The 27,583-nt window shown below is 42.1% G+C and overlaps 1 protein-coding gene and 1 pseudogene across 3 annotated transcripts in view; one reads left to right on the top strand and one right to left on the bottom strand.

The window, feature by feature from the left end:
* Window positions 1-4,438: 4,438 nt before the first annotated feature.
* LOC119807982 (RING1 and YY1 binding protein) overlaps window positions 4,439-27,583 on the bottom strand; it is a 69,098-nt gene continuing 45,953 nt past the window's right edge. For all 3 annotated transcript variants that reach the window (XM_038320249.2, XM_038320250.1, XM_038320251.1), the window contains 3 exons: window positions 8,793-8,969; window positions 8,590-8,688; window positions 4,439-8,288 (listed from right to left, as the gene is read on the bottom strand). In XM_038320249.2, the coding sequence (XP_038176177.1) occupies window positions 8,036-8,288; window positions 8,590-8,688; window positions 8,793-8,969 (529 nt within the window). In that variant the 3' untranslated portion in view covers window positions 4,439-8,035. The remainder of the gene's footprint in view (window positions 8,289-8,589; window positions 8,689-8,792; window positions 8,970-27,583) is intronic.
* On the top strand, window positions 15,965-20,144 carry LOC119806417 (annotated as a pseudogene).

The raw sequence follows: 27,583 nt of genomic DNA, 5'->3' as shown, positions 1-27,583 counted from the left end.
GAGGCGAAAATGGCGTTTCTTCTGTTGGTCTCGATACTGAGTTTGTTTCATGAACTCAATGAACAAAGGGGGTGAAAGGAAGTTTTTCTCTCCCCTACATCTTGGATTAGTAAATTATTTCTTCCCACCTAGACACTGTACTATGGGCAGGTACGACAGCAGCAACCATTCACGAACCTTCTAACAAGCACTTGGGGAGATAGACTAAAACCTGGGTCCTTCTAAGGCCTTGGGCTTTGGTCCTGGAATACATATTGACTTTGCATGTCATGCCCACTCCACCATCCTGCTAATGTTATTACCTTCCCTTGTGGATAAGGCAAGCCATTCGTGGTGGTGGGGCTCCCAAGCCTGACGGCCCTCCCTGCATACCTGCACAGGTCTCGGGTGGCAAGGGATTTTCACAGGCACGGAAGTGGACGGTCATGGCCAGCTGCCAACATCTCACCTGTTGTTGGAAAGAAAGGCTTGTGGAGTGCGGAACGACTCTCTTAAGCTGCAGTGTGACTAAAACGATGTCTGCAGGGTCTTGTTGACAGCTAAAGCCAGCAGAAAAACCAGCATATTCTGAACATCTGCCAGGAGCCAGGAATTCTTCAGGTCATAAAGCCTCACAAGTGTCGTAGGCTCAGTGCTCTCCTCCAAGTAACAGAGTGGTTTGTATGTAGTACTTGGGCTTGCCAGTCCCTTGCTCTGTTCACTAAAGCCTTCCCCTGTGTCATATTAGTTGGTGGTTTTGTTTTAAAAAATATCAGGGTGACGACAGGGGAACAGATCTTTGCAGGACTTCTCTTGAGCTTTTGAGACTTAAGCAGTTACTGTTCTAATGGGCTGGGATGTGGTTTGGTTGGTACAGTATAGTGCTTGCCTAGCATGCATGAAGCCCTAGGTTCAAACCTCAACAACTCCTGTGAGTTAAACATCATAGTTCCATGATGGCAGGTACTTAGCTTGCTAATTCTTCAGGATTATAAAGTAAGAAGAGGTAGCAGAATGAGATTCTATTTAGTTCTAAGAAGAATGAAATTATACCATCTGCAGGAACGTGGATGAAACAGGAGATCATGCTAAGCAATATAAACTGGACCCAGAAAGACATATTGCTTATTTTTTCAGCTATGGAGAGAAACATGTTAAAGTTGTAGAATGTGGGTTGTATACGTATACACATGACACAAGAACAGGAGAAGGAACTATTTGGGAAGATGGTTGGTGCAGAGACTGGACAGGGCAACCGCAGATAACCACAGGCAAAGTTCTCAGCAGAAATACAGCCTGCTGATATCACCCAGAGACCAGGGGACATCGAGGAGGCAGAAAGTATGAGAGCCGGAGGATGGAACGAAACTCTCCAAAACGCTGTCTTCTAGACATGATGTGGCCGTGGCAATCACAAAAACACAGTAGCTGTGATCACCTGCACAGGACAAGGGGCAGGGTGGTAAGAAGGTAGAAGGGGTCTGCAGGAATGGGAATAAGAGACGATGGGGGCATCACAAACACCCTATACACCGGAAATTTCCAAAACCTTAAATTGGGGGGGGGGGGGGGGATGTGATTGAGACAGAGTTTCTCTGTGTAGCCCTGGTTGTCCTAGAACTCACTCTGTAGACCAGGCTGGCCTTGAATTTACAGAGATCTGTCTTCCTCTGCCTCCCTACTGCTGGGATTAAAGGCATTTTAGAGTGTCAAAAAAGTAATTGCAAGGGGCTGGAGAGATGGCTGGGTGGTTAAGAGCACTGACTGCTCTTCCAGAGGACGAGGGTTCAATTCCCAGCACCCACATGGCAGCTCATAAGTGATTGTAAATCCAGTTCCGGAGCGATCTGACACCTTCACACCACTGCATATAAAATAAAGTTAAATACATCATTTTTTAAAAGTTATTATGAAACCCACTGCTTCATTCAGCAAATAATATACTAGGAAAAAATTAAAACGAAATAACAACCAAACAATAAGCATCACTGATTGAAAATTCAAACAATGGAAAGCCACACTGGGTGCGACACTGTAGCCACAGAAATACAGAACAGCTGTCAGAGCCACCCCTGCATTTCATTTATTTATGCATGGCCTTTGACCAAGTGGTGCTGCCTCTGGGCCAGGAAAAAATAGTCACAACCAAAAGCACAACAAACCAATCATGCCAAGCTCTTGTTATCAGTGAGTTTATCCAGGAACATAAGAATGCAAATGCATGAAAATGAATCTCCTTCTCTTCCTAGAAATGGTTTAACAGTCACTTCTCGGGGCGTCAGAGAGACCAAGACCAGAGTACAGGTCCCGACTGTCTCAGCAAGGACTCACACCTGTGAGGCTGAATTGCCCAGGGTCACCCAGTCCCTGGAGGTGAGTCTCTCGCCGCTCCATCTACTCCACGAGTGTATCCTGTTACTTCCAGGAGTAGCATCCACTCGTTCATCTGCTTGTGATTTATGAGACTAGAACTGGGGTGTAGCCTGGGTAGACAGATGCTGGTCTGGACTACATGGTACACTCAGAACTCCACGATCCTTAGGGTCAGGAGTCTGTGGCTGGGCTGTTCTTTAGGCTGTAGGGCTCAGTCCTGGCAGGACTGACTGGGAATCTTCCATCGGGCTATGTTCTGCAGGGAGCCAGACTCTGAAGAGTGAGCTTCCAGGTGGTTTCTTCTTTCCTCCTCCAAGCCTCTCAGCTGGCCTCCTTGGATGCCTAGCTTCAGTTCCTCAGATGTTAATTCCAAATTTTTGTGTAAATTCTGTCCTGGGCAGGAGTAACACATGGGTTCTATGCCAGGAGAGCATGGGTTATCAACGTCTGTGTTAGTGATGTCTGGTTTGAGCCCATAGTGTAAAGCTACAGCAGCCTGCATGCTTGCCCTGCACCGGTACAGCTGGGTCTGGCTGTGCAGGCCTGCAATCCTACTTCTTCTGGAGGCCAGGGCAGGAGGACCAAAATTTAAGATTTGTCTGGAAATCTAGGGAGGCCATCTCAGAGATAAAACTTTTAAAAAGGTCTGGGCGCAGCAGTAGTAGAGGCACTCACCTGGCATATGCAAGGCCCTGTTTATGTTCAAGCCCCAGCAGCCAACACAGGGCTGAGTGGGTGCAGCCGCACAGAAGGCCTCTCCCAAGCCAACTGTCTCCTCCACCTCACTGCTCACCCCTAGCAACCTCTGAATACATGGTCAAAACCGAAGCCTGACCGCCTGGTCGCTTTAGAGAGCCGTCCAACCCCCACCCCCACTTTGGCTAATGCCAGGCAGAACACCACATGCATATCTTCCACGCCACTGTCTGCCTAGGCCCACAATGACTTGTATTCCCACCTACGGCCTGTGCTTTTTCTAGGAAAACTAGAGCATTTCCTGTTAGACCAATTGCCCCCTTCCACTGGGCAGGCAGATTAAGCCATAGCTACCGTCAATGACTAGCAAACAGGACTTGGCCAGTTACCAGCCTGCCTCCAAGAAAGCTCTACAGGTGTCCCGCTTTTCCTTCCATGCTCAGAGTGTCAAGGTCCAGCAGGCTTCCTCTGCTTCAGTCAAGAGCTGGCTGTCCAGGCACTGCCAAGCCTTTAACATCACTCTGGCCTTTTGCAATTCCTTCCGCAAGCGCCAATTAACACACTGAGGTCACACCTGCAAGCAGTTCTCAGGTCTGGACAGTATTTAGCTTTGGCCTCTCGGACAGTGAGGTTAATAATCTACTCTTCCTGATGGCTGGTGTTCGCTCATGTCACATGGGAGGTTCCATCCTCCCAAGCGTTCCCAGTACCACTATCAGTGGGACCCCACAAAGGGGCTACAAGTACAAGCATGGGAGGGAGAACAGAGAATGTTTCTGCACCTAAGATGTCCCAGCACAAACAGCAGTACCATTTACTCCGTGCCCTTGAGACCTTCCCAATACTTCTGAAGAATCAAACAGTGAAGAAATACAAACACGGAACGTTTGCTAAGCGTTTCTTCAAGGCAAGACTCCCATTTGCACCCTTCCCTTCGGTGTGAGCTCAAGCACAGAACCAGACACAATCCTTAGCATGAATCCTCCCAGGCAGGCCACAAGCAGCAGCAGGTAAGAAGCCAGGCTTGCTGCGGGGCTTGTGGGCCAGGCAAGATGTTTCACTCCATCTGGTCACAACAGGCTTAATGTACTCTGGCCAGAGGGCTTTCAAACACTGGAAGACATCTCCAGTTCCTTTAGATTACCACAGCCTCTGAAAGGAGCACAGACACAACCACTTTTTTCCAAATGATGATGGCTCTTTGACTCAATTCTTTCTTGTACATTTGTGATCTACACACTAAGACACTCAAAATAACCTTCAGCTTGTAACACACGTATGGAACTATGCTTTCTATCCCCACTGGAAACATCCCACAAGTGGGGGGGGGCAGAACTAGGCTTTTCTAAGAGCTAAGGTCTATGGAACAACAAAATAATCATCTCCAATGTAAATTTTACTATTTTATTTGTGAAAAAACTACAAGCAGAATTCATAAATAGACATTTCTATTTAAAGCAGGAAAATGATAAAGTGGCTTCTAATAACATAGTCGTGCACATGCCAATAACAGGAATATATTAACATCTTTTATTTGCTAGACAAAGAGCAGTGTCCAATATAAATTTCCCCCAAACATTTAAGACCTGTGAATTTCTGACCAGTTCACAAAACCACTGACACTTTAGCATGAAGAGAAAACAAACCTAACAGACTGTCAGCTCTAAGACGGACGGAGCAGAAACTTCCAAAGCATTATACAAGCCATCTTTCTGGGCAAATGGAAAATAGAGCTCGTATAAGACATTAACAAAAGTTCACAAGGGAAGATTATGTTCTGACATACTTAACAAGCATTCGCTATCTGTCTCCAACAAACAAAGCTAAGGAAATAATGTAACCATCTTTACACAGTAAATTAAGGTTACAAGTCATACACAAGAACAGAACTGCTTGCGCGTTAGAAACTGTTCAGCTCCATTGTCACACTCTAAATGTTGGCTCTTAAACCATTTTCGGTAACATACAAGCAAAGGTTATTATATATTCAGCAATTAATAATTTCTCAATAATTTAAGATGCGGTAGCTTAAAAATGTAGACTGAGAATGATCTTGATAAGGCAGGCGAGACATCTCAGTGGAGCTAAACTCACAGAAGCTTCTGCCAATGTTCCGAAGTACCCAGATCCAAACTGAAAGGTTTTGATTAAAATAGTTTCGTGGTTATCAAGATGTCTTTTTTTTCCCCTCCCAATTGCATGACTCAGGCAGAGCAAGTCAGGTCAGCTCTGTGCGTGTACACACGAGTGTGAAAGATCATGTACTAAACATACGGGAAACTTGCAAGCCTTAACACTGTGCTTTTTGTCTTAATATGCTTTCTGTGCCACTGAATACCAAGTATTTCTGGTCCTCTTAATGTCTCTTTGTAAGCTACACTAGTGTTTTTACCTACTGAGTACTATAGTAGGGCAAACTGTAAATGCAGGAAGCTATTAAGAATTCCATTTCCAGAATGCATGCCTGAGGATGTCATCGTGTAGCACCTACCACCTCTCCACCCCAACAGAGCCTGTGACAGCAGCGACAGGGCGGCCAGGGACATCAGACTGCTTAGACTCCACTACGTCAGCTGCAGTTTCTACCTCACGGCAAGGTCACTCCACTCGTTCTGAAGCCTTCCCTCCCTTCACATCTCCTCATTAATTTATCACGGAGGCAAAACTGAAAAACCAAGACATGGGCGATGAATGAATTAGTAGCCTATGAGGAGCTGGTAAATCAGCCTTTCCCACTAATCTAGGGGGTCCAATCACTTTACATGAAATTCGTTTTGAAAAAGTACACAGTGTTTCTGAACAAAGTGCATACCAACACTTATTGGTTCAAAGAGCAGTGCAATCCACATGAATTTGGTGGCATTTAAATTTTTTTAAAAAGTTAATTAAAAAACTTAGCAATTCCTTACACCTCTGGAAAATAAATATGGCTGACTAATTAACCCTCCCTGAGACCCTTAATAAAAGGAATATTAAAACTTTAGAAGGAATGTCTTTGCAATACCCCACTAATATTAAAATGTGGATTTAAAATTCATAGTCAAATCACTATGTATTATATATTCTGATGCTTACAGAAAGCACCTGATTTCCTTTGGTTCATTAATAAATACTTTAAAAAGGTATTTAAAAAGGTAAGTACCGCTTGCATCCCAGATACAAGCACTGTTTTAAAAAGAGGGGAGCATTGTCCATGCTTCTGAGAACAGGAGCCCAGCGACAAATAGCACTGCCTTTGGGACAGAACATACACTACGGCGCAGAATGACTGGACTGGTTTTAATGTAAATGTGAATGGAACCGTTCCTGTTGGCTACTCAATTCAAGCTGTTAATGTTCTTAACTTGTTGCCTCCACAGATCGAAATCAGTTCTATCATTAAGCAAACCAGGTTAACACCAAGATGTGTTTTCTTACACACTCTCCCGTGAGTCCTTTGAAGTCCGATCCAATAAAGGAAGGTTAACACCACGCTCTCATGCTTAAAGTGACTAAAGTACTACAAAGAGTGGATATGAAGGTAAAGTCAGATAGGAGAGATACCCTGAATCTAAGTACAAAGCAGAACCACCCAAACTTGGGATGAGATGGGGTTATTAGTGGTATTCGATTATCCCCCGCCCCCAAAATGGAAAAGTGAAAACCTTTCAGGGTTCAGCCATGCCATCTCTGTTGAGAAGACAAAGACCCCCTGGTCACTCTCCTGGGACGGGAGCTTTTGCCCTGTGACTTGCCCATGCACCCCTGCAGTCCTTTCCCACACAAGGAGCTGAGAAACGACACCAGAAACTGGATGTGTGGTTGACAACCATTGTTAAGTAAAATGAGTAAGAGCAGGATTTTAAGAAGAAAAACAACTGCATCGGTAGGGTGAGGGTTTGGGGGCTGGGGATAGGGGTGGCAAACAGGACACGATCACAAAATCCACCACTGCAATGTCACAGGGGAAGTAGACACAGGACTGCCTCCCTAGATGGTGATTAAAAATGCACTACTGCAACCCTAGGACTAACAGACAGTTGCTAGATGTGCCTCAGGCATGAGCAGAGGTCTGGAAAAAGGCCGGAATTCGAGATACAGAACACCATATTTTCATGAGTGCTTAATAAGAACAGTAATGTTAACGTGACCGTAATTTACATGAATACTTGGCATTCTGGAGCTAGTTTTGTTACTTCCAAATGGTCAAAGCCCTCCAACTGAACCAGCTGTGATTTGTCAATTATCCCATCGCAAATGCAGGCTATCTGGAGCAGTCTTTAAATTTGAGATCACATTGTTTAAAAAATATATTTTTTATATCATCCAGTACTTTTAAAGACAGATGAGAGTCAAGTTCCCATGTAGGTTGGAACGTCCTTCATGTGAGACTGGTTTTAATTACATTTCAGCGCTTTCATAGAAGGGACTGTCCCAGATCTGTGTCAACTGTTCAATGTTGTATTCACTTCACAGTGTATCAAGCACCAGCGTTGCCATGGATTGGTTTCAAATAACCCTTTATATATAATTTTATATTTATATATATAGTTATATCAAAACTGATAGTACAGAGTATAGCTGGAAGAAAGAACTAAATTTAAGAGGATATGCTGACAGGATGGAGTCTGTGAACACAATAAATAAAAGTTCCCTCCCCCCTCCCAACCCTCTTCAACAAAACAGAAACAGAAAACCAGTTGTAATGTACATGGAAAATTGTGCACAGCAGATTTTTTTTATATAAAAAGTAGATTCAGGAGCACATCCAATTATAAATGATTGTTAGGAAAATCATATAAAACAATGGAATACATAAAAGTGTCAAGAGTAACTGTCAGGGTACGAAATTCCTTGGTAGCCAGATGCCCACGGCAAGCAGAACCTTTCCTGGTAGCATCACTACAAGGTCGTCCACAGAAGACTCTCCAGGACGCAAGCAGCATGGGCAGGTGGAGGGTTTGAATCTCATACCCTGATTCATAGTTTCACAATTCCATGTGCAATTTCAGAAAGATTCATCATTTACTGCTGACATATCGCCCTTTGGCGTGGAGGAGCGGGAGGAGCCTTTGTCTGTGCTCTCTGACCCCGAGCTGCTCTGGTTCTGCTGTTCTGACCCTGCACTGGAGGTCACTGTGGAGGAGGATGTAGAGGAGGATCGAGTCTTTTCCTTAAAGTCTGTGATAATGACGGTGACGTTGCCCACAGTTACGGCCAATTGCTGTGCGGTGCTCCTGTCCACGTTCTTCAGCCGGGGCCTGAAACACGTCAAGGGAGACATTTAGGGAGTGACAACATCAACAAGAGCCTTCCCACAAGCTTGTGCCCATTTACTGTAGGCATGCTGACCACATTTAGCAAAAAGCAGAACTTTTGATCATAGATGACAAACCACTTCTCTTCTTTTTGTTCTGGCCAAGATGATCTAAAAGGTCAGGAACCTTACCTTAGTACCTCATTCCACCCCCCTCAGCCTAAAATCTCTAAGTATACTGGAATCTTGGGCTTTTGATTATGATTAAATCAACAACTTAGTATTTCACTCTAGTTTCATAGTACCTTGAGGTGTGATTCGTTTCGCTGGTCTTTGTTGTAGCGTTAGCCGACTGTATACTGTTAGCTTCACTAGGAGGATCTTTCAGAATATCAGACTTTGGTCTAAGGGTAAAGCAAAGACCCAGGAAAACAAAAATAAGTCATCATTTAAAATCTCTGACCCAAGTGCAAATTTAATACGTAGTAATTAGTACCCAGATACTTACTTTGTTTTCTTGTTGGTGTTTTTCTTGGTGACACTGGGGCTAATGTCCTTGTCTTTCTCAGGTTTCTCTTTGTCGGGTTTTTCCACTTTTTCCTTCTTCTCCTTCTTAGGGGGAGGTGGAGTGGCATACTGCTGTGCCACCTGCTGTGCCACCAGCTGAGAATTGATGCGAGGTTTCCTGCAACATTCAACACAAGATACAGCATTAGTGTCTGGCTGTGAGTATTTTCTTAACAATTCAACTGTCTATTATTCCACACTGTTTCAATGTTGTATGCATAGTCTTCAAAAGGAGACATCACATGCCCTTTTGGTACATATGCACACAGCCCTGTGCAATCTTCCAACAAGTTACAGGAGTGCTAAAGACACGTCTTTTGAGCTGTCATGATTATACTGACAGCTTTCAAATACTTCTGCTGCAGAAGGCTAATCTCGTTTTATTAAAGGGACACTGGTAATCCCTTGAAAAGAGAATGAAATTCACTACTCAATCTAATTATTCCAACTAGGCCTGCTCCCCTGCAGCTGTGATTGGCACGGACAACACATACTGGGCAATAAAAGGTAACTGTGGTTCACACAAACTCCCAAGGGGATGAAGTCACTGTGAAAAAAATCTCAGACAAGTGATACATTGACTGTGTCATAACAGTTATGCCTGCACCAATCTCCAGTTGACACGGGCTCTCTCATCACTGTTGTGTGTAGCTTCTAGGAGTACCAAACATTCTCACAATGCAGGACTATTCACAGACCCAAAACTGGGGGGAAGTAATGCTAGCCAATATTTCTATATACAACAACCCCTCCTCTACAGTCACATAACAGATCTCCTAAGTGAGGTCCCCAAGCTACTACAAGGCAAGTGGCCCATCCAGCATGGGAATACAGTAGAGATGGTTGGGATGAAATGCTATTGACCATAACTGACCACTGAAGACTGGGTGAGACAGGACTCCTATAGTACTAATATAAATTTCCTCAGCTGGACATTCAAGAGTAATCCATGTTCCAAACCCAAATGGGAATATTCAAATGGGCTCTTAGCAAAGTGAAACAACTGGGCGGCTAGAACACAGCCCAGTGCACCAGAGCAAAGGACCCGGAACACAGCCAGTCCTACACAGCACTGCCTTCTCACATAGTCCGGCTACTCCTCACACAGGACTGTTGAACAAACAAGGTTAATGGAGTACCCCTTGAAAAAACAGTGTAGGGGACAATGCTTACAATTCCAGTAAAGACACAATCTCGATAAATGTCAACTCTATCAGCCTCCAGCAACAAAGGTGTTGATGAGGAAACCAGTTAGCTCAAAGTACAGTTCTCTAAGTGAAGTCATTAAGTTGTAAGATTAATATATGTGGTTCTCAAAATTCCTAATGCTGTGACCCTTTAATGAAGTTCATATTGTGTTGACCCCCAACCATAAAATTATTTTTGTTGCTACTTCATAACTGTAATTTTGCTACTGTTATGAACTGTAATGTAAAAACCTGATATGCTACCCATTCAACCTCAAAAGGGTCTCAACCCACACGTTGCTCTAGATGACTATTGAATCTAAGCCCTTGCCTCCAAACACCCACAGAGCTTCACCTTTATGTGAAAAGGTGCCATCAGTTTTAACAATGAAGCAGCCCTACCAACATGTTCCTTCAAAGAGGAATATAGCTACAAATACAAAGACAAAGATTTCATAGGCACCAAAGGAACGAGAACCAGCTGTTTACAAGATTACCAAGCACTGTAAATCAGACTTGTAACAAGCTATCATATAGTTTAACCTAAATTTGGATGTCAAAAGGAATTTTGGTGCTTGGGTGTAGTGTGTTTTTCCTTGCATACTACAAAGTCCTGAGTTTGATCCTGCTGTTAAACCTAACAAATTTGAGGCTAGCCTGAGCTACATGAACAGAAATTCTTAATACGTACAGAAAAGTACCATGATTTGAGGGCTCTTTCAATTAAGCCCACTGCAAACAAAATGAACCCAAGATAAAGAGAAGGTACCTGCAGAGCACTTCATACGGAGACAGAACCAAAAAGGTGCCCAGGGGCCTCATGCTATAACCCCAGTAAAGTTTTGTAGTGTCTTTTACCAAGCTACACTTTACTCCCCACTCCCCCCAGAGTTTAGGACTGTTAAATTTGTCCTAAAGTCACTGAAACAAAAAAAAAAAAAAAAGACGATAAACATTCTTTTACAACCCAACGCAAAAAAGAAAAAAGACTGTAAGAAAAACAACAACAAAAAAACCTTCTTGAAATATCCTTAGAAGGCTCTATCATTTTTAACAAGTAACAGTGTAAAACCCCAGAGTCCTTTAAAATAAATCGGGAAAAGATTGGGATGGAAGGAATTATTCAAAATTTGTCTTCTTTCCTTGTGGCTTTAAGTCTCCCCCTCCTCCTCTGCCAGGCTACACTTTATACTTTAATGCCAGGTAAGCTGGACAAATAAACTGGGCGATGGTGGTGCATGCCTTTAATCCCAGCAATTGGGAGGCAGAAGCAGGTGAATTTCTGCACGTTCAAGGCCAGCCTGGTCTACGAAGCAAGTCCCACAACAGTCAGGACTGTTATACAGAGAAACCCTCTGTGTGTGTGGGGGGGGGGGGGGGGGGGGGACGCGGGGACAGAGACAAAGAAAGGGGAGCTCTTGCATCTCAAACCACCTGTGAAGGCCTGGCCGTTGGTAGAGCACCTAACAACACAGCCTCCAGCTCCCTAAGGTAGCTCTTTGGCTTCTCCAGGATGCAGGACTCCTGACAAGGTCAGCTTGCTGCACGACTCACAAGCTGCAGTCAACAGGTAAGATGTCTAAACACTTGTGACCATGTTAGGCACTCACACATCAGCAAATATGCTCTAATTCTCCAGCACAGACCACAAGTTTCATTATGAACAGGATGAAATTCATATATGCAGAGAATAAATGATGGTTCATTCATCCTAGCACAAGCACAACAGTGGGTGGGCAGACAGTGATGCGCTGTGTTACACAAGCCAAAAGGAATTAAAACTAATTAACATAGTATTCAATTATTAACCATGAAAATTGACTCAGCTTTCTAAAAGCACTGCGTTATTTGAAAATAACTGCTGTGTTCTAAATGTTGTATGTATGGCTCAATGATATCCTTAATTGTTACCTTATAAGCAACCCACCAGCTCTTCACCACCTAAATCTAAACCTAAACAGTGACAATTTATTTTCTTAAATTCAAAGACTTGCTACAGAATAACCATCCCTCATCCCCACCCCAGTATTTCTGTTAAAGAGCAATTTCATGACCTAAGGAAAATGAAAGTCTAGAATGGTATCTTATATTAAGGTATCCCCGTGTAAAGCACCTAATTTTTTTTTAGTGCTGATTCAAAAAACATGCCAGGTCTAAAAACACAAAAGCATTTATGTGCAGCTATTCTTCCTATCTCCTGTAGATGTAAAACCAACATCAGGGCCCAAGACAGACCAAATATGCTTTTATAAATACAATTTTATAAATCAAACAGTTACTTTTCTTTGCAAAAGGTAAAGCCACACTGAGCTAAATAACTGATCTTTGAGCTAGTCTCTGTAAAAGAATTTAAATTCAGCTGGGCAATGGTGGCACACACCTTTCATCTTAGCACTTGGGAGGCAGAGGCAGGCCAATCTCTGTGAGTTTGAGGCTAGCCTGGTGTACAGAGTGAGTGAGTTCCAGGACAGGCTCCAAAGTTACAAAGCAACAACAACAAAACAAACAAACAAACAAACAAACAAAAAGAATTTAAATTTTAAGTTGTGAAAAAAAAGCTGCAGAGAAACCCTGTCTCGAAAAAAAAAAACCAAAAAAAATTTTAAGTTGTGAACAGCTAAGTCTACATTTTCGGGGTGATTCCTCAATTTACCTCTAAGGCAATGTGCTAAACTGTCCATCCCAACAGTATCACCCACCACACATGAATGCCCCTAGCTTCTTAACCAGTGCAACTTGTGCTGATTTAATCCTAATTCCTGAACAAGGAACCTATATGATTCATAGGTTGTATTAAAACCAGCTACTTTCACACAAAGGTAATTTAAAACCTCCACCATATCTGACTGTGGCCATACTTCATAAGGTATTGTTAATTTCTCTGCTTTGACGCTTTAAGAAATCTTTTAGTATTAAATAGAGCTGTTCCTTCTCTCACAATCAATCCTTCAAATTAGCTGGTTTCCTGAATGAGCCACTGGTGACCTGAAGAAATTGTAATCCCATTCTAGGTTATTCTTTCTCGCCAGTATATACCAGACTCAAGAGAACCACTGTGCTCTGTAAAAACCTTCCTCCCAATTCTAACTCCAACTACAGTAATGAAAACTTTTCTCCTGAGCAGGGCAGTGATGGTGCAGCCTTTAATCCCAGCACTCAGGAGGCAGAGGCAGACAGATCTCTGTGAGTTTGAAGCCAGATTGGTCTTCAGAGTGAGTTCTAGGATGTCTCATGTGGAAGAATTGTGTGTGGGTCTGAGCACGTGCACGTGTGTGGTTTGTACTATGGAATGTATGTGGAGGTCAGAGTACGGTTTGAGGAAACTGGTTTTTTCTTCCCACTATGTGGGTCGAGGGGATCAAACTCGGGTTGTTAGGCTTGGTGGCAAGTGTCCTTACAGGCCATCTAGAACCTTTCTCTGAAGCTCAATGGGTTTCTTTGGCATTTTTATTCTCTGGTCTGAGTGGTGTCAAGATCATGCCCTCCAAGGCAGCCCAAGTACCCTAACAACAGCCCAAACTGGAACTCTCAGACTGGACGGGAAGAGGACTGGCTTCACTCCCCTGTGCCCTAACAGAAAAGAGGGCCCGCAGCAGCATCAAGGTCCACTTTCTGATGCAGTCAGTGTACTGTGTGATTTTGGCTAAGTTACATTATCTGGCCAAACTTTTGTTCCTTCGATGATGAAAGCACTGGAGTAAATGATCACTGGGGTAAAAGATTTTAGGAAGCTTCAAATCACCCTTACATTCTTGCATTTAATATTTAATAAACACATCTTAGTGAAGTGCAGGCAGATTTGTAGCTTACATTGTCAGCAACTCATTTAGCCTGTTTACAGTCAGCTATATCATCTTACAAACATTCTACAGTGAGTTGGATGTGACCAGAATCACCATCTTCCAAAAGGCATGCAAAACCAACTTATGAACCACAAGGACAACTCCCTAGGCAAATGCAGTTTCAGATGCAAATAAGCAATAAATCAAGTCTTCCTCCAAGAAAAAAAGACATTAAAGTGATCCAATCTGTGGCCCAAATTACTTCATAGCTGTCAAAGACCCTATTTAAAATCTATGTAACCATTTTGAAATTATACTTCATTTCTCTAAAATACTTATGGAACACCGAGAATCTGTAATTCTTCAAACAAATATAAAAAGCTATTTGTCAATTCCAGGCATAATACTCACCCAACTACCCACTGAAGGTGATACTTAAGTTAAGAGAAAGGCCAAACTGGACTTATTAAGATCTTTTTGAATGTTTTCCCTCAAATCTAGCCCTTAAAATTATCCCCAACTTAAGTACAAGGAAACAACAGCTGCGAGAAGGTAATATGATCAAAAGCTCATGTTATAATAATTTCTAAATCACTGGTAATTAGCACTCTGCTTAAAACCTCTGCTACGGCTGGGTGCTTATAGAAGGGAATCTTAACTCCTGGACTTGACACGAGGGTTTGTTAAACTCTCTCCACCTGCCTTATCCCAGAATGCTCATTCACACAAGGTCAAACTACACTGGATGTTGTATTTTTCTGAAGATACCTTCCAACTATGTATTTGTTAACCTTCTATCCCTTAGCCTGAGATACACCCAAGGTCAAGGCCACTTGTTTCCCCATCTCTCTGGGCAAATAATCTATAGCCAGGTTTAGGGAGCTTCAATCCATCCTGGCATGTATCTGCTGCCTAACATTTTACATCATAATTTACTACTTTTTGTTCCTCTACTAGATTATGAATAATTATAAAGCAGTACCAGCCTCTTCAATTTTGTATTACACCTCTAAAATTGCTTTGAAGTAATAGTTTCCTGACAGTAGCTCAGTGTGTATTCAAGAATAAGGTATGTGTCCTCTAGAAAGTGGTATAGAAGTAGATGTCACACCATCATGGGGCCTATCTTTTCATTATAATGCTATACTTAACTGTTTGGGTCTCAGAACAGACCTCTTTAAGGCTGTGGTTTCTCAAGGAAAAGTCATCTCATGAGGAGGGTGTGTGCAGTGCTGAGCTTTCTACACACCATGTTTCAGTAGTCTCAGTTTTCAGAAGACATTAAGGAACCAAACACCAAAAAATTATGGGGCAGGTTCAAGTAGACTTTAACTCAAGTTTATGCTTTTCCACTAAACCATATTAACTTGGGAATGAATGAACAGATGCAAGGGAAAGGTGAAGAAGCCAGGCAGTGGTGGCACATGCCTTTATTCCCAGCACACAGAAAGCAGAGGCAGGAGGCTTTTGAGTTTGAGGACAGCAAGTTCCAGGACCACCATGGCTATGCAGAGAAACTCCGAAAAGCAAAATAGCCACTGGCTCTTACCTCTACCTCAGTCTGAAATGGTGATCCTGCCTCCTGGAATCTCAGGAGACTGCGTTTTTTAGAGCTGTCTCACCCTGTCTTTTAATTAAAGGTGTGCACTGCCTAGTTTCTATGGCAACTACTGTGGCTACTGGGATTAAAGGTATGTGTTACCATAATCTAGTCTGTAAGGGTGACCAGTGGGACTGTTTTACTCTCAGATCTTCAGGCAGTCTTTACATTTGAAATTCCACTACACAAAACCAAAGGAAAACAAACAAATAAACAAAGGTAAGGAAGCAAAGAATTGGACGCCCATTTTTTAAAGAGAGGCAAAAAGTTTCCAGGAATCCCAGTGGTATCCTCAAGTGCTTCTAATCCAGTTTTGTACTGGGTGAGTATAAGTTCTAATCTTCTACCTTACCACCTATTTCAAACGTGCCAACTACTCAAGGACATTCTCACTTTTGCTTCCGCAACTATAGAAGACTTGTGCAATAAGTTCTACAGCATTGTAGTTTGTAAGTATCTAGGGCCATAGGAAACAAGTCCTTCAGAAAGGTTGTCTTTTGTTTCTCTGGTAGAGTAAAAAAGATCTTAAAAACAACATTGTGCAATGAGTAAGTCTGCTTATTTATTAACTAGAGAAACCACACCATCACAAGTACTCTGGCTTCAAGCGGTATTCCTACATCACCAGCAAGATTGCCAATTGCACAATGTTAGCTAAACCCTTCACGCATATAAAAGGGACATGTAGACAAAATTGTGGTGATCTTTTATTGCACAAATGGCTATAATCATCTAGATACATTTCAAGTCAGTATTTACTTTTAATCAAGTACCTACTTCTTTCTAACAGCAAAAAGCAACTCCACTTTCATTCATGATCAAGTGTGTAACAGACTTCGGACTTTCCATGCTCCACAAATGACTGAAGTCTGTATGAAAAGATCTCTCCCACCCTCTTAAATAACTGCCAACAAATTTTCTGCCAAAACTGCTAAAATGTTAAGTATCTCCAATCTCCTCAGCAAGTCCCCTCCCCCTTTTCTGTTTGGGGTCCAGATGAAGCCCTCACATCACATTTTGTTTTCACTTCTTCCCCTCTGCCTGCCTATGGTAGCTTTAGTCTTTTATGACCATGAAACTTATAGAGCTGCTTTCTAGAAATATCACTGTGTCGGGGCTGGAGAGATGTCCCAATGGTTAAGAGCACTTGCTGCATCTTTGGTGGAGAAAGTCTGGACTTTACAAATAAGCTGTTTCTCCTAAAAAGTTTCTGCAATTACAGTATCCAAATGTGGAGTCCCCTCAAATTGCTACACAGACCCAGCTGATTTGGGGTAAGACCTACCTGCCTCAGTCTCTAGAATACTGGTATTACAGACCTACATACAGCGCTAGACCTGGATCCTTCCACTTCTATCACCTGGAATTCTTTCCCATATACTTATTTATTCTATTATTCCTACTAGTATGACTCTTTTAATCACACAGGTTTTAAATTTTTATTGTTTTTTAATTCTCACGTTATCATTACACGCTTCTTCCCTATAACTGTCCTAGCTACTGCCTTGTATCCATTTGACAAACCCCATCTTTCAGAATGGGTTCCAAAGTCTACAAGTTAATAAATACCAAATGCTCATTGGATCATCTAACATTTTAAAGCAATACATTCAAAGAAGAAAGAAAGAAGTAAGCCCTCACTAAGCTGGGGTACAAGGTGATAAATAAATGAGCCTTCCCCTCCAGGTAGATGAGCTCAAACAGAAGAAGGTTGACGCATACGCATGTTATAGGGTGTGTGTGTTTAACAAGGAACTTGAATTTGAATGTCTATCACAGCACTGATCAGATCCATCTTTCCTCCAATTTGTTGTACATGAATGACATAGCATATACTTCTTATGAATGACATAGCATATACTTCTTAAGTGCACATCTACTCGAACCGAGTTTGGTCTCTGAGCTTTGTTCTTGCTGTGTGTCTGTTTTTTATCTAATCACCTTTGATAAGACATTTATGCTTTTTCCATGTTTCAGCTAAAATGAAGAAAGCTGAAATGAGCACCAACTATAAATCTTTGTGTGGACATATGTTTTCATTTCTCCTAGCTAGAGATCTATGGCAAGCCTACATCCAGTTTTTTGAGAAGCTGCCAATTTTTTTCAACATGATTATACCATTTCATACACTCTCAGCACAGCCTGAACATTGTGATGGTTCTCCACCAGCAACACTGGGTACTAGCAGTCTTTTTCATTTAAGTCATTTACATGGGCTTACAGTACCACTTCCAAGTAGAATTTTAGTTTTGGAGATATGGTCTTATGCCAGCACAGACTAACCCTGAACCCCTCTCATCCTCCTATCTCCACAGGCAGCTCCAATCTGACCTGAAATCCTCCGATAGGTACTATGCTTTTGAGTATTATAGCTCCACAGAAACAGTATGGCACTTGTGAAAATCAAGAAGTCTACCAACTTAACGCTTAAAGCCGGGCGATAAGCAATTAAGTGCTGCTTTTCTACCTTTATGTTTCAATTACATCACACACACACACACACACACACACACACACACACACACACACAATCGTGGGTAATGTATAAGGAGGCAGGTCACGCTCAGTGCCACGTTCTATTGCTCTCCACCTTATTTTCTGACACAGGCAGGCTCTCTTACTAACTTTGCTACTAGTTGACCAGCACCTCCCCTTGATCTTCCTGTCTCTGTCTCCTAGGACTGATGTTTCAGTCATGCACTGATACATCAGACTTTTTGTGGGTTGAAAGTAAATCAGAAGCCTACTGAATTACATGCCTACAGAATTTAACTTAAGTACATAGAAAGCAAGTTTCTTTAAAAAAAAGGAACATGACTAATTTAGGCACAGAACAAAAGAAAACTTAAAAACATTAACTTTGAACATTACAGTTTTACAAGATCTACTATTATTACCCAACACTTGAAAGTTAGGAAACTAACTAAATGAAGAAGTGTTTATTTTATGTAGAGGTTTGCAAAATCAATCAAATAGATGAAGACAGCAGATAGCTGACAAGGACAAAAGAGATAGCAAGAAATAGCTAGCACTTCGGATGACAGAATCAAAATCCAAGGGGATCAGTGAACTGGAGAGATGGCTATGGTTTAGCAGAGCATTGGCTATTCTTCCAAAGGTCCTGAGTACAATTCAAAGCACCCACACGGTGGCTCACAACCATCCGTAATGTCTGACACATTCTTCTGGCTTGCAGGAATATATGCAGGCAGAATACTGTGTACAAAATAAATAAATTAAAAAAAAAAAAAAAAAAAAGGGCCAGGCAGTGGTGCACACCTTTAATCCCAGCAGTCGGGAGGTAGAAGCAGGAGGATCTCTGTGAGTTCGAGGCCAGCCTGGTCTACCAGAGCTAGCTAGTTCCAGGACAGGCCCCAAACCTGTCTCAATAATCTTAAAGGACAGCAATCTGCTTGATGTAGCTCTTTTGGGGAATAGTGTCTCACAATTCTATCTCTTCTGCTGGCATACTAGGATTACATAAGGCTACCCCATTAGCTTTGGCTATAAATGTTCTAGAGAACAATAACAGTTATCAGAAAAACCAAACGGCAGTCCAAGTCTATCAGCTTATAGATGAGGGGCTTAGAAGAAATTACAGCCCCTCGGTTTCAGTTTCTGCCGATGTTAAAAACAAAAACACACTTGCCTTAAATTATTCCAGCAGAGTTGAGAACAGAATGCTGAAACAAATGTCCTAAGTAAACAAAGGACTTTCCCACATACACTTTAGGTTTGTTCATAAAGCATTATCAAGTTTTTAACTCTGGTTTAATGAAACCAACTATTTTCCTCCAAGTTTCAGAGAAATGTCTAAGAAGGTTGATATTACAGGAAAAATATTCCAATTATGCAAAAGACAAGCCTATGATGTTTAGCCATCCCTACCACTGAGAAGGCTGAGGCAAGACTGCCACAGGCATTAGTTCACTCGGGCTTATATAGCTGATGAATGAGCCTAAGTTTTCTAATGATTATGAGAAGATCAACAGAGGCAGTGGGAGGTGGAAAAGCAGAAGGAATAGAGAAAAAGGTGTAAAAACAGGCATGAAGTCAGTGTGTTTTCAAGGCAAACCAGATCGAGATTCTGACTAAGATTATGAGGGAGGGAAGGGAAAACATGGAAGGAGCTGTCATTACCCCACCTACTTCCCTTGTAGAAAAAAGATAAACTACACCGAGATTCTCCTTATGAAGGAGACCCAAGACTTCAATCACCTAGACCAAGATCTCCAAAAGGCACCAGTTCCTTCCTAACACGAGCAGCATGTAAGCCAAGGCTTCTGGGAAGGTCAAGGGCTGGGAAGTAAGAGCAAGGGTTCACTAAGTAGTATACTGTCAGTGGAGACAACCACCAAGTGTGGCATGGCGGCAGCAAGATCATTTGGTGACACAAAAGAAAAGGGTTAGTCTCAGGATGCAAGGAAGCAGATTCAAATCCGTTAACTGAAATACTTAAAGTATCCTACACTAAAGTAGGGATTAAGACTTGGAAATTGAAACCAAGATAAATGCAAAAAATAAGTTAAAGCTGGGGAAAGTGTGATGTAAGATTCTTGGTGCCCCTGATAATGCATCAGGACAGACATTTTCAGAATCTGAGAGATGAATCAGCCATCAAAGTCATTGTTGATCTGGATGGGAAGTATTTTGGTGGGCAGGTGAGAAAAGCATGTTTCTATAAATCAGATAAGTAGATCTTGGATCTGTTGGAACAAATTTAATTTTAGAGCTCATGATCCTTATAGGTGCTGCAGAATGAGCAATAAAACATTCATCAGCCTCAACGGCTGCTGGATAAACATCTAAGCAAACAAAAGGCCCATAATACGAGGAGGCAGTCTCCCTTTAGCCAACATTGCTTTCTAATATATCAACTAGTCATAATCCAAAAACATTACAAAAGAAGTTCCAGAAATGATCAATTCACAAGTTTTAAGTAACTTTTACTATGGTGTAACTGTTGTCATTTGTATTATTATTTTTGATTTTATTGTGCCTAACTTAAAACTTAAACTTCATCCTAAGTATGTAAACATAACCGAATGGATAAAAGAAAAATATTGTGTGGGTGGGTGGTTTGGTACCAGATGCTTTGGGGGGAAGGGGGGCAGTGCTGAGGGGAATTGGAACACATCACTTAAAGTTAAGAGGCTATTGTATTAGGTTTTGAGGTGGACTTTGCTAATTTAAAACAGGTTTACTGCTGAGCCTAAGCCTCCAGGAATGTGGCTGAAGTTACCAAGTCTATCACAACGAGCCTTTTCAAAAGGGCTGTTCTTAAACACCTTCTCAGTCACCTTGGAAAAACATGTAAAAACAGGAGGTAAACACAAGAGTTAGTGGAGAAAACCAGGGGAAATCTACAGTATCTTTCTGATGTGGGAGAGTCTTCTGTTTGAGTTGATTTCATTCATTAATAAAGAAACTGCCTTGGCCCACCATTTAATAGGCCAGCCCTTAGGTAGGTGGAGTAGACAGAACAGGAAGAAGGAAGTGAGGTAGATGGCTCAGGCAATTGCCCCGCCTCTCCTCTCTGGGACAGTCACCATAAAGCCAGCCACCAGGTCAGATGTGCTAAATCTTTCCCGGTAAGACACCACTCGAGGTGTTACACAGATTATTAGATATGGGTTAGTCAAGATGTGAGTAAGAGGCTGAAACTAATGGGCCAGGTAGTGTTTAAATGAATATAGTTTGTGTGTTGTTATTTCGGGGCATAAGCTAGCCAGGCGGCTGGGAGCCAGGTGGGACAAAAAGCAGGCCTGCCCACAGCTCGTCACTACATCTTTCCCAGAAAAAGATCAGACTCACATCCTCGGAACATATCTACTCTCTGTGCTATGAGTTAACCAAACATGGAGAAAAAAACGAACACTATCACAAATCAAATTTCTACCCCTCCACCCAGGGTTTGTCTGCATGGCCTTGGCTTTCCAGAAACTCTTTCTTTAGAACAGGCTGCCCTCGAGTTCTGAGACCCCTGGAATTAAAGACATGGGCCACCACTGCCCAGCCTCTTCTGGTTCTTAAGCTGGCTGAGTGAAGTCTCTTTTGAAAATCTTAGCATATAGTATGACAACTATTAACTCAGAAAATAAACTGGACAACAGAAGGTGTGATCTGTGGACCCCATCCATATTGTTCAGGCTGTGTCCAGAATTCATCCATTTTCATAAAACAAGAAGCAGGATGACTGATTAAGACTATGTGCAGGAATGTGGCAGCCAAACCTGATGGAGGGTTCTTATTGGCTAATAAACAAACTGCCTGGCTCATTTAATGGGCCAGCCCTTAGGTGGGTGGAGTAGACAGAACAGGAAGAAGGAAGTGAGGTAGATGGCTCAGTCAGATGCCATGCCTCTCCTAAGTTAGTCAGATGCCACACCTCTCCTAAGTTAGTCAGACCACTGTGCCTCTCCTCAGGGAGACAGACGCGATGAAGCTCCAGCCCAAGATGGACGTAAGCTAGAAACTTCCCGGTAAGGCACCACTTCGTGGTGCTACGCAGATTATTAGGTATGCGTTAATCAAGATGTGAGTAAGAGGCTGAAACAAATGAGCCAGGCAGTGTTTAAAAGAATTTCGGTGTAATTATTTTGGGTATAAAGCCAGCCGAAAGCAGGGCAGCGGGAAGTCACCCTCAGCCCTCCTCACTACACAAACCACAAAGATTCTCTGGAAGACTTAATGACAGGCTTACATGGTGAGCAACTAAAACCTGTACCTGCCAACAGCCATCAACTACCCAAGGTCTTCAGTAACAACATACTTTTTCCAGCCCCTACCAAGCCTTCAGATGAGGAAGGAGGCAGCAGCTGATACTATTAGAACTTCATCAAGGATAAGCCCCTCCCAGATACCTTACAGAAGACAGTACATATCTTGCAATTACTGATTTGGGGGTGATACATTCATCAACACAACAATACAGACAGAATACACAGAAAAACACCTATTACCTCCCAAATGTACAATAACTTTATCAAGTGATGGGTGTCTTGGAGAGACAATATCTAATTTATACATTATAATCAAACCTACTCCAGAGAGAATGACGTATCTAAGTAAACCCAGAAGCAGATCTTCACTGTTCCAAGAGCATCATACTACATTTACATAGTACACATAGTCTGCAATACTATGAACCTATGCTGTACAGTGGTGGTGGCATTATAGCTTAATCCTCACAGCCCCAAAAGGAACAAAAAACCACGGCATTAAATTCAACACAGATGATACAATCAAGGTGTACTAAGTGGATGTGAAGCTGCTGCTGGCATAACATAGTAAACTGTTTTACAGTGAACAAGTATGAGTATACATGAAAACAAAAATTACAGTAAATATTTAAGCCAAGTCAGATGTGGTGGCACACACCTGTAAAATCAACACTTCAGAAGTTGAGGCAGGAAGTTGAGGACAAGAAGGTTGACGCCAGTTTGAGCCCACCCTGTTAACACAATTCAATTATTCATTCATTGTCAAGCCTTAAGCATTGTGTCCAGGTGTGAACGACATATTTTTCATCACCAGCAACGCAGGAGTAGTAGGCTTGCTTACTAGGTAACTAGGTTACCACATACAGTACTTTATATGAATTTCCAGTGTGGTGGCTAGGATGTTACCAGGTAGGACTGGTTCAGTTCCTTGATAACATCATGGGATCATCATTGTATTTTGGGCCTGTAATTGACCAAAATGTCATCATGTGGCACCTGACTTAGTAACCTAACTAGTCCACGGTCTCCTCAAATATTCAATCAAAATTTGTCAGTTGCCAGGCAGTGGTGGTGTATGCCTTTAATCCCACCACTAGGGGATCTCTGTGAGTTCGAGGTCATCCTGGTATACTGAGCAAATTCCAGGACAGGCTCCAAAAAGCTACAGAGAAACCCTGTCTCTGTCTCTCTCTCTCAAAAAAAAAGTCAGTATTATTTACTTTATTTCTTTAAACCTGGAAATTAGCAAACTTCTGTAACGAGCCAGGCAAACTCAAATACAGCAATGAGACAAAAATCAACACTTAAGTGGACCATTAAAAGCTTAATCCTTAATGTAGCTAGCTTGTCAAAGAGCAGAGTACTCATGAAAGAGGTGAGGTCTTCATCTTAGAACAATCCCAAGAAGCCATTGAAATATTTTCTAGAGGAAACTCCACTCTCCCTGTTTAATTTGCCTTAAGACAGTATTTTGTCTTAGTCTCTAAAATTAGACACATTAATCTCCTAGGTAGAATTCTTTTCCCTAATAAAAGCTCCCCATTAAATGTCTTTTCTCAAGTGAAAATATCACTGCAGGCACTTGAAATCAGTCTGGTGGACCAATCAATTTCCCCACAGAAAAAATAACAGGATCTGGCTACATCAGCCACAAATGGGAAAGGTGGGTAATCATTGTGAAATCTAACTGTCTTGCTCTCACTGGGGTACAAGGTCTCCCGCTTGGTGACTGAGGACACTGAGGGAAGACCTGACTCTAGTGAATCATCTGCTAGAGTAAGTGTCAAGCCAGATTCTTGTAATACCAACAATAATAATACAAAGAAACCTTTAATCTTCAGCATGTCCGATATACAATTTGCATGTACACCAGAGTCCCTGCTGACACAAACCTAAAAACTGAATGAAGTCTATGTATGCTTAAGAAAAGTCAATATTACAAGAAACTTTTTATTTTCACAACTTGTAATAAAACTTCCTATATAGTACTTTAAAGAAGAGTGAAAAAGTGATAGTGTGAAGATTACAGGTTTAAAACAAAGAAATAAAACTAGTATTTAATGAGCTTATTTCATAATTCAACTCCATTTTCTTTTCTGCAAAGGGTAAAAAGGCATGTGTGTCAACATGGACAGACAAACACACACATGGGGGGAATTCAATATTAAAAAATCATTACCATGGGCCGGGCGGTGGTGGCGCACGCCTATAATCCCAGCACTCGGGAGGCAGAGGCAGGCGGATCTCTGTGAGTTCGAGGCCAGCCTGGTCTACAAGAGCTAGTTCCAGGCCAGGCTCTAGAAAAGCTGCAGAGAAACCCTGTGCTGGGATTAAAGGCGTGTGCCACCACCGCCCGGCTTCTGAGGGTCTTTTTTTTTTTCCCAGTTTATTTATTTTTTATTAAAAATTGCCATCTCCTCCCCTCCCCTCCACCCACACCCCCACTCCCTCCCTCTTGAGGCCAAACAGCCATCAGGGTTCTCTAGACTATGTTGAGTCCAAGGTCCTCCCAACTCCCCCCAGGTCCAGGAAGGTGAGCAACCAAACTGACAAGGCTCACACAGAGCCCGTCCATGTCGTAGAGACCAAGCCCATCGCCATTGTCCTTGGCTCCTCGGTCAGCCTCCACCATCAGCCACCCTCAGAGAGTCCGATTTGGTCGCATGTTCCATCAGTCCCATTCCAAGTGCACTTGGTAGTCTCCCATTACTTGGAATGGGACTGAGGGTCTTGATAGTAGAAACCAGATATGGTGGTAGATGTTCAAGTACAGTCAAGCTCTCAAGTACAGAGAGCTGCAAGGAAAGCTTCCACTACACTTGTGGTGACTCGGATAGTCACCCCAGCACATATAACTAAAACTTTGTCCTCAAAATTCACACAAGTTACCGAATTTACGGCATGGAAGATCAGGCAACGCCACTATGGAGATTCTGGCTTAGATAACGCTTTCCGAAGTTTATCAACCTAACAGGCTTAGGCTCTCCACAAGGCACTCATTAGCAAAGAACACTGACTATCCCTGTGCATTTAATCCCCACAACAATTAAAACCATGGACAATTAATGGGCAAAAGACCAACTATGACTATCTTCTCTCCTGTTTATTAGGATGTTTTTTAAGTTGTGAGATTAACCACGTTTTGGTTTTCCCTTTCTGCTTAAAAAAAAAAAATCAGTCTAATCTATATTCTTTGACAAAAAATGAACTCTAAGGCCTTGCTTTTGGGGGAAGGGTCTGTGTGTGTACAAAATCTTGCCCCATACTTCAGGTTGGCTTCAAATTCACAATCCGTGTGCCTCAACCTCCAGAACACTGGCTTTAAAGGAGTAAATACCATGTCCAGATACGGGTGAGGGGCAGAGAGACCAATCACTTTATAGAGTTTCTAAGTCCTTAATTTTAGTGTGTTTAATCTTTAGATGCAGTGGCCTTGCTCTACTTCCTTATGATTACACTAACTTCCTTTAATGCTAACTTGATTTTCTTAGAAGTAGTACTCACAGGTAAGTGAAAACATACCTGCTAAAGGCTAGAGATGAATCCTGAAACTCATGTGCTATTAATAAACAAGCAGACAATAAATAAGTGGTTTACCAGCCAGTTTAGAAATTTTGAACATTTAGATGATTTCACCTCTTAAAAATAACAACTAAAAATCTTGGCTATCTTACTCATGTCAATAAAATTGTTGTGGCAAGCATTAGTGATCATTTGATAACAACTGCTTTGAAAAATAACCATTCTTCATAAACACTGGTCATTTCCCCTCCAACCAGTTTCCCATAGGACTCTCTACCATTTAGTGAGTAGGCTCTTTCAACCAGGACTAAATGCCACAATGCCATACTTATCTACTGCCTGTCTTCAAGCATTCAAGATGGGGGGGGGGGGTGAGAGCGCGTTTGGAAGGTTATTTATTTATAAGTAGTTCTCACTCAGGGGATTCTGATAGGAAGCCTGGGACTTCTGTAGCAAAGTCTGGTGGGAACTGATTCTCAGGAACAGCCAGCCTACTGTTTCTCACACCCTTCCTCAAACACTATACATCTTCACATTCCTGCTGCTGAGAGACTCCAGTCTCACACTAAGAGATACACCTGTCTTCCAAGTGCTGGGATTATAGTCACCACTGCCCAGCTATGAACATATAAATTTTAAATATTTTTATTGATGCCGAGAATTTCATACATATTCTACCAATGCCTCCCAGTTCCTCACACCCCACTTCATGTTCAAGAGAGTGAGGGAGGGAGGAAGGAAGGAAAGGAGGGAAGGAGGGAGGGAGGAAGGGAGGAAGGGAGGGAGGGAATGAGCAAATCCATAAAAAAGAACCCAGTCTACATTGGTTGGTGTATCCTGGGTATGGACCCAAAACATAAATTTTTAGTAATAATTATTTAAAAGTTAAGTAAACTATATCTTCTACCTAGGCTTCTATGAGAAGATTTTCCAAATTCATTTTTTAAAGGCTTATTTACATTTATATACATATGCCTGTGTGAGTTTACATGCACCATGTGAATGGAAGTGCTCCTTGGTACTGGACTGCACCACCCCACTGAACCCTAGTTCTCTGCAAGAGCAGTAAACAGCTTTTAACCACTGAACCATCTCTCTGGACTGTTTTAAAAAATGCAGCTCCTGCAAGTAAAAAAAAGAAGAAAAGAAAAAAAGAAGTATAAAATAACAAAGATGGAAGCAAACAATAAACAGTACTCACTAAATATCAAGTGCAAACAACTAAAATTTAGTCTCCAGACCTCAGAAATGAGCCTCTTTCAAATTCCCTGGTCTTGGGGTATTTCACACCACAAACACGGTGACTCCAGCTGTCCACACTATCATGTCAAGTAATCTGAGACCCCCCTACATCTCTGATCTTCATGATCAGAATCACTACTATGGCATGACCCGTACATGTGCACAGAGTGCCCAAAGATGACTTCTGCAAAGGTGAGTTCACAGAAGACTAGGAATGCATCTAAATAAGGATGTGAAATCTGAGTGACCTTAACCTGCATCCATTCTATAGTTTACTTACAGGTTGACTTTCCATTAAGTCATCATTGTGCTGGGAAAAGGGCTCAGCAGGAAAAAGTACTAGACACCTAAACCTGATGACCAGAATTTGACCCCCCCCCCAATAATTCACAAAAGCCTGATGTGATGATAGTCCCCATGTAAAATCCAGCACCCCCATGGTAAAACAGGAAATAGACAAAAGAATCACCTGGAAACTCAAGGGCCATCGACTCTGGAGTATACAGTGCAGAGAAAGAATACACACTCACACACCCACACAAAATCAATTGTTATCACTATGCTGCCTTGTGCAAATACACAGAATAAAAATATGTAAGGAATCCAACTCTGGCATTCTAACTGCAAATTTTCTACTTAACTGATTTTTGGTCTCCTTTTTAACAGCATCATTCAAA

This window comes from Arvicola amphibius, chromosome 2, assembly GCF_903992535.2.
Source record: "Arvicola amphibius chromosome 2, mArvAmp1.2, whole genome shotgun sequence".
Taxonomy (NCBI): Eukaryota; Metazoa; Chordata; class Mammalia; order Rodentia; family Cricetidae; genus Arvicola; species Arvicola amphibius.
The sequence above is the reverse complement of the archived record's forward strand: the minus strand, read 5'-3'. Positions and strand labels throughout refer to the sequence as shown.